The sequence below is a fragment of the Hesperophylax consimilis genome, chromosome 24 (assembly GCF_061612785.1).
Source record: "Hesperophylax consimilis isolate HC1 chromosome 24, BYU_Hcon_1.0, whole genome shotgun sequence".
In the NCBI taxonomy this organism is placed as follows: domain Eukaryota; kingdom Metazoa; phylum Arthropoda; class Insecta; order Trichoptera; family Limnephilidae; genus Hesperophylax; species Hesperophylax consimilis.
In genome coordinates, this window is record NC_142859.1 from 11,265,913 (window position 1) to 11,273,345 (window position 7,433).

Here is a 7,433-nt window from a genome sequence, read left to right on the forward strand (position 1 = left end):
GAGACCAGTGCTATCACGTAGATCTACATAAATCAGTTAATCATAAAAAAGATTCTGCGAAACTTTAAGACTCGTGGTCGGTAAAAGTGTTCCTGATAATAATGTTCCCAATCAAAATTTTCCCATTTGCCCTTTCTGTTCCGAACTTATATTTCCACATATAGACCTTGTTTTGAGCTTGAAAAATTATTTGAAATTTTTTTGGTGTATAAAATCTATTTTTTGCTCAGTAATTTAGATTTTTTTCCAATTCATTTTTATTGTTTTAAGGTCTTAGAATTATAAGGAAAAACAACATATCGCACAAACAATTGTTTAATTTATAAAAAAAATATTAACTTACAGGGCAACATGAATAAGTACAAAAATTAAATTAAAAAATATTATTGAATCCATAAATATTAATAGTCCAAGCAAAACGGCCAAAACGGGATCAATAATTTTATTTATAGAATTTGTTGTTGGAATAAAGGTTGCAACCTGGAATAAAAAAAATGACGCTCTTGAGCAATATCCTTCACAAGCGATAAGCAAAACACGGGGCGATTTGTTTGTCAAAATTCAAAAATATTTTTTTTGTTTTCATGTTCGTCAGGAAGAATTCTGGTATTGAAAGAGTTTAAAATTTCCCTACCGTAATGTCCCCTGTCAATGTTCCTTGCCAAAATCTCCTTAATAACAATCGCACAGTAGAAAGAACTGAAATAGACAACATAACAACAATAAATGAATTTATCAAAAGGTCAGGTTAGGAACATTTTGACAGGGAACATTTTGACAGGGAAAATTTTGACGGGGAACATTTTAACTAGGGACATATTTAATTGGAATAATTTGAGAGGTAACATTATTACCTAGAACCTTTAAGACTGTTCTACTAAGCACAATTATTTTGAAGTTCTAGCCACTCGGCTCTCAGCCACCTTTAATGACTTAATTACTATCGTACCACATGAATCAATACTTAATTAATTGTAATCTTCGTTATAAAACTCAGTGGACTAAAAATAAATAACATTTATCTCTGATATTTCCAAATGCACGCCAAACAAAGAGAGTCGAAGATTAATTATTTATCATAATTTAATACTTATCAAAATTATGTTAATCAAAAAATAAATTCTCACGCAATAAGTGTACTCGATTTCGCGTACTCGATGATAAGATAATTGAATAAAAGACTATCATGAACAATTTTAAATTCATTAGTTTCCCGTGATTTTCCGGAAAATGTTCAAAGTACTCTTCCTTTTTGCGACCGTCTTGGTTGCAGCTTTCGGTAAGTGATTTTAATTTATTAAAAATATTTACACGAATATGAGATATAACATGAGATTACTAAAGTTCCTGCAGATACAAGTAATATTAGATGCAAAAATCTACAGTACGCGTGTCTTCATTTTGCTTCCCGTCCTGATTTCAAGTGTTATACAGAGTGGGGCAAAAATAATTACACGATGTTCTGGTACTGCTTGTTATTCCTCGTTTTTGCAAAGTAAACCGATTTATGTATTGTTGATTTGTATTCTGCGTTTGTTTACTTTACAAATGACAAAACAGAATTGACATTTGGCGCCATTTGCAAAAGTTATAGCGTTTTCCAATAGGGTGATTACTTTTGCCCCATCCTGTACATTCTCGAACATCCCAGATCATAATGAACTCAAAACGGGATTACAGGCCGTTTCCTGATGAACTTTTAGTAAATTTCTTAATCATAAATAGTGATAAATAAATAAATTAAGTTAATAAATAAATTCATAAATCATAATCTCTAAATAGTATAAAATAAAGTCGCTATCGGCGTCTGTCTGTTTGTGCACTTAGCTGTTCTAAACTATGCACCGGATTTTGATAGGGTTTTCACTATCATTTAGAGAATTTCTTCCGGAAGGTTTATATTTACATATAAAATGTATATAAATAAAAAAAAAACGTTGCGTATCGAATATATTGGTACTCGACGAATGGACTGTAATTTTTAACGAAAAATAAGAATGAACAATCTGGTTTATCACAAGGAAAAATAGGAGTTGGGAGGAGGTCTTTACCTTGTGAATGTTGTGGACACTATACTCTTACTTGCATATAATATTTATAGAAAGTAGAAAAAAATCCGGATACATGTGAGATATTGGCATATACTCGTATAAAGTGCTAGAGAGTCTGTCGAAGCATTCTTAAGAATAATACATATATTAAAAATGTATAATCTTTTCTTTTTGAGAAATTTCTAGATATTGAGGTGGTTTTCGACCATGGTTACTGGGGTAATATTTTACTGTTCTCTCTCTTTGTCTGATCTCTGTTATTTCATTTCTTGAAATCTTTCTTTTATCGAGAAATTATTTAATTTGACACGGCTGAATAGTTCATACAAAAAATAATGTTAGATGTCGTAATTCTATCAAAGTTATACAATCAAATTGATAATCCTTTAATAAATTTTTAATCGCTTTTCTTTTTTAAAATCATTTAGGTATTTTATGCATTATTTGAGCTTGTCTTATAAACAGACATAACTCAAGTTAACTTAAAGTAAGCGAGACGCCACATCAAAAAGGAGTAAATGGATAAAGTAATTTTATCGATATCTTGTTCATTTTCCAATAATCTTCAAAGTTGGGAACTACAGTTCGAATAAATCGGAAACTGTAAAAATAAAAATTATAAAAGTTGCAAAAATTTTAACAATTTTAAAATAGAAAAAATGTTAATATAAAAAAATAGTAATAAAGGAATCAATGAATTCAATATAATTTGAATAATTTGAAAGTATGTTGCCTGTTGTATGCTGATGATGCGGTGCTGATTGCTAATAGTATAGAAGATCTACAGTCCCTCGTGTCTAAGATGAACGAAGTATGCATGAAGAATGAGTTAATGATGAATGTAAGTAAGTCTAAAGTAATGGTGTTTGAAAGAGAGAGTACGAAAACAGTGTGCAATATTATTGTGAATGAGGAATACTTGGAGCAGGTGGATAAGTTTGTGTATTTAGGAAGTATGTTTACGAGAGATGGGAAGGCTGACAGAGATATTGAAAGAAGGGTAAATGCAGGTCATTCCGTTAATGGAGGACTGAACGCCGTTGGCGCTAGCAAAAAATTGTCCAAAGAAGCGAAGTTAGCAGTCCACAACGGAGTGCTGGTACCTACCTTGTTGTATGGAAGTGAGGCATGGAACTGGCAAAGAAAGGATGAAAGTAGATTGAATGCTGTTGAAATGAGATCCCTGAGGCGTATGTGTGGTAAAACCATGTTTGATCGTGTGAGGAATGTGGAAATCCGCAAAGAGTGCAAGGCTGATGTAAGCGTAATGAGTAAGATTAAGAAAGGGACGCTTAGATGTTTTGGGCATGTAGAGCGAATGAGCGAAAATAGGAGTGTAAGGAGGATATATGATGCAAATGCGAACGGTAGCAGAAGTCGGGGACGCCCGAGGAAGACATGGCACGATCAAGTGAATCAGATACTCGAGCCGGGCCATGTCAAGAGTCAGAATAATAGAAGAGTATGTATGAGACGATGTATGAATGTGAATGAGGCAAGGAATGTGTGCCAAGACCGAGTTGTTTGGCGGTCCGTCCTCTCTGCCTACTCCTGCGGGGAAACGGCGTAATGGTTAGTTAGATAGTTAGTTAAGTTATTTATTGATGTGTATTTCCAGCTGCACCAACGGCTGATGATGATAGCTACTGGCGTGTGGTTGGAGGGTCCAACGCTGCCGTCAATGAGGCCCCCTACCAGGTGTCCCTGAGGTCCACCAGCAACAGCCATTTCTGCGGAGGCTCCATCCTGAACTCCCGCACCATCGTCACTGCTGCCCATTGCGTTGTTGGGTAACCAAAGATAAAAAATCTAATAAAATATTAGTTTCGCTTTCTTCCGTGAAGCACACAGATATTATGTTATTTGCTAGTGACATCTATGGAAAATTTTATAAAAACTTGGGGTACTTTTCACATTACGAGACAGAATATTGTTCGAATGAAATATCCCGTTGTATTTATGCGTCCATAGGTCCGTTCTGACTTCTGCTCCTATGAAAAGAGTTTTAATGATGTGCTGTTTAAAATGTAGTAATATTATAATTTACGTTGGTCATTGCTACTGTTTGGAAGTTACATATTGAAATGTTTTTACTTTTCCAACAGCCGTACAGCTGCCTCTACAAGGGTCGTCGTAGGAACCATCTACCTGAACTCCGGAGGCACCCAGTACTCCGTGTCCAGGATCACCTACCACTCCAGCTACAACGCGAACAGCCTCGTCAACGACGTTGCCGTCGTAATCACCAGCACCGCCATCACCGCAGCTACCGGTGTGGCTTCCATCGCCCTGTCTTCTGGCATCACTGGCGCCGGAGTCTCCGTCAAGCTTACTGGATGGGGAACCACTAGCGTAAGTCTACTTCAAAATCAGTCTGTTTTTCACAATCATATTCTTCTTTTTATTAGTCATTTCCCTGTTGCTGCAGATCGTGACCCCTTCTCGAATCTCACTAGTGAACAATGTTTATTCAGGCAGTTAGTTCTGTGCAATGCAAGGTACAGTTTGAAAATATTTTGGAAGGTAGCTGCATAATGTTTTCCTTTGCAACATTGCAAAAATGTGGATATATTGAAAAACCCCTCCTTCCATTATTATAGACGAAAGATGTTGCCTGTTCTTATGTTGGTTAGCTAACGGAGGAATGGAATCAGCGATGCCACTGACCGGTCGAATTAGTTTGACTAATGCAGTTTAAACATTCAGACTCACATTTTGTGAACGACAGAATGAATCACTGAACAATAATTAAATATTTCTCAGTGGTGGCTCATTTAACATGATGTATTTTCAGTACCCTGGAACAGCCCCCAACACCCTCCAGAAGATCACCCTTTCCACCATCTCCGATGCTGACTGCAAGAGCAGGCTGTCCTCTGTAGGAGCCACCTACGCCACCCAAGTGTGCACACTCACCAAGGCTGGAGAGGGAGCTTGCCACGTAAGCCATGCACTTGTTATATTCTTTGTGAATTGTTGCATCGTCACGCGTTGAGGTCTAAGCGTCTATGCATTAATAGCAAGTCTTATTATATACATCCATATATTCCACCGCGCAGTTTCCACTGAGGGTCCCGATATACTATATCCTCTCCTCCTGAATCCATAAACATGGTAGGTACTATACCAGCGTTTTTTTTCTATTATCGCGTGACTTCAGAGGATGATTATTCTCAAGTATTAGTCGTTATCTTTATTATCTTTTCTTTTGTTTTCTGAGCCTAATGCAAATACACGTGCTTAATCGTTCCTCAGAAGCCTTTCATATACCAACATATCTAAACGCCCTGTGATTGATCGGAGACGTTTGGAGGTCATTGGAACTCACGCCACCACTACGTCATTTAAATGATAACCAATTTGGAAGTCTAATCAAATACCCTGTAATATTAATAATACGTTAATCTCCAGTGAAATAGTGACAATATCAATATCTCTGGCCGCTACACGCGCTAGTGTAGCATATTGACTTTGACATTCCTTTGAATTGCAGCAAATTAAATTTACTTAGTTCTTCGTAGTAGGGATTTGCGCGTTCTAATTTGTATTTTGATCAGTATTGATAAGATATTTATAGTTTGTAATGATTACATCTGTAAACTGCACCACTTTTTGTAAATGTATTTTTAATTTGTTTTTTGATAAAATATTTATAGTTATATCTAATAATTACTAACTCTAAATACACCCCAAGTCATTTTTCAAGATGCTAAAAAAACGGTGACAGGTTATATTTCGTAAAATATAATATTTCGTTATATCCTAGCAAATAAAATGTTCTTAATTACGTAAAACGTGGATTATACCATAAAAAAATTTAAGGTTAATTTAAGGTGTTAGTTCCATGTAGTATTTTGTGTTTATGTTAAAGTTATAAATCATCATCAATTTTGAAGTTTAAAACACAATATTGTGTGTGTTTTGAATTACTATCGAATATATTTAGGGCGGGTTGTTCATCAATTCATCAATTTTCCAAGTTGATTTTCGAGTTCTGTAATTATTTCATTTTGGTGAAGCAACTGGCCAATATTATATTTAATGAATTCTTCAAATTTTGTGAAACAACCCGTCCACTGATTTATTGACATATATTTAAATTCATTAATATGATTAAATATATTGAAACACTTTTGTACATATTTAACACAGCTTAGGAGGCGCTTGTGTAGGTTGTTGCCATCAGAATGCATGGAAAATGTAAGAAGTAGAAGAATTTGAAAATACCTAAAAATTATATTGAATCGTTTAAAGAAAGACGATGTAAATTTTATTTTAAATCAGACGGGAATTACTCATTTTGATCTAATTACTTGTTAGATACAGTAATTCTAGTAACTAAAGATAAAGCTCTTTTCTCATCACTACAAATTGCTGATGTCATTCTTTATTCCTTAGGGAGATTCCGGTGGCCCACTCGTTTCTGGAACTTCCCTGGTCGGTATCGTCTCCTGGGGATCTCCTTGCGCCAGGGGTCTTCCTGATGTCTTCACCAGAGTCAGCTCCTACGTCACCTGGATCAACAGCAACGCCCAGTAATAAATATATAACTAATGTTTATAACCTTTCAATTAATCCTTTTTTCCGAATTAAAAATTCACCAAATGATATAAAAATTGCAATAACATAAACCAAATAAAGAACTCTTAATAAACCACGTATTTTATTACCAAGTGCATATTCCTTTACTTATACAGACTTCGGGTGTTGGGAACTGTTTAAAACAGTAAAAGGTTCTTAATATAAAAGTGTTTATTTACGTTTCAATAACCTGTCTGGCAAGCTACATTGTTCGTTACCCAAGGGTAGGTAAATCTCTAAGCCTCCAGACGCTTGCTCTGTCCGATAATATCTCTTTCAAGTACTTACTATACACTAGCGTCATCTGGCGAGCCCTGTCGTGGGCTTTATGTCTACCGCCATCTATCGATTAACTAATCAACCTATTTATCATACATCACTAGAATATAATTTATATTACAAAGAAGCGAAGCTAGCAGTCCATAATGGAGTGCTGGCACCTACCGTGATGTATGGCAGTGAGGCACAAAACTGTCAGAGGAAGGATCAAAGTAGACTGAATGCTATGGAAATAAGATACCTCAGGTGTACGTGCGGTAAAACCATGTGGAATTCTGCACCTAATCAACTTTAAAGAACGAAATCTAGCAACCAGGCAAAATATTTTGTTCTGCAATAATAATTCCGGGACTAACTACCTGCACTCAAATGATGTAATTTTAACCCATAATAATATTTTTTATACTATTTTTGTGCCATCTGCAATGTAAAAATTATATTCGGTTTTTTTCTCTCCTTTCTCATGTGTTGAATACACGTAGGTTCATTTCTTAAGTTTTTTTTTTAATGTTTGTCCTTCAA

General features: G+C 35.3%; 1 protein-coding gene across 1 annotated transcript; it reads left to right on the forward strand.

Annotated features, from left to right (window-relative positions):
- The first annotated feature begins 1,219 nt into the window (after positions 1–1,219).
- On the forward strand, positions 1,220–6,705 carry LOC149411914 (chymotrypsin-2-like). The gene is made up of 5 exons (XM_089646266.1): positions 1,220–1,279; positions 3,670–3,841; positions 4,157–4,403; positions 4,846–4,992; positions 6,450–6,705. Exons 1-5 carry the CDS (start codon positions 1,231–1,233, stop codon positions 6,588–6,590), a joined length of 756 nt encoding a protein of 251 aa, XP_089502392.1. The 5' UTR covers positions 1,220–1,230; the 3' UTR covers positions 6,591–6,705.
- The last annotated feature ends 728 nt before the right edge of the window (positions 6,706–7,433 follow it).

What these genes read in the sequence shown, in the direction of transcription:
- LOC149411914 (XM_089646266.1), top strand. Translation starts at nt 1,231, where the DNA reads ATGTTCAAAGTACTCTTCCTTTTTGCGACCGTCTTGGTTGCAGCTTTC. An exon ending in GCTGCCCATTGCGTTGTTGG is followed by an intron (nt 3,842 to 4,156) that starts GTAACCAAAGAT and finishes CTTTTCCAACAG; the next exon opens with CCGTACAGCTGCCTCTACAA. An exon ending in CTGGAGAGGGAGCTTGCCAC is followed by an intron (nt 4,993 to 6,449) that starts GTAAGCCATGCA and finishes TTTATTCCTTAG; the next exon opens with GGAGATTCCGGTGGCCCACT.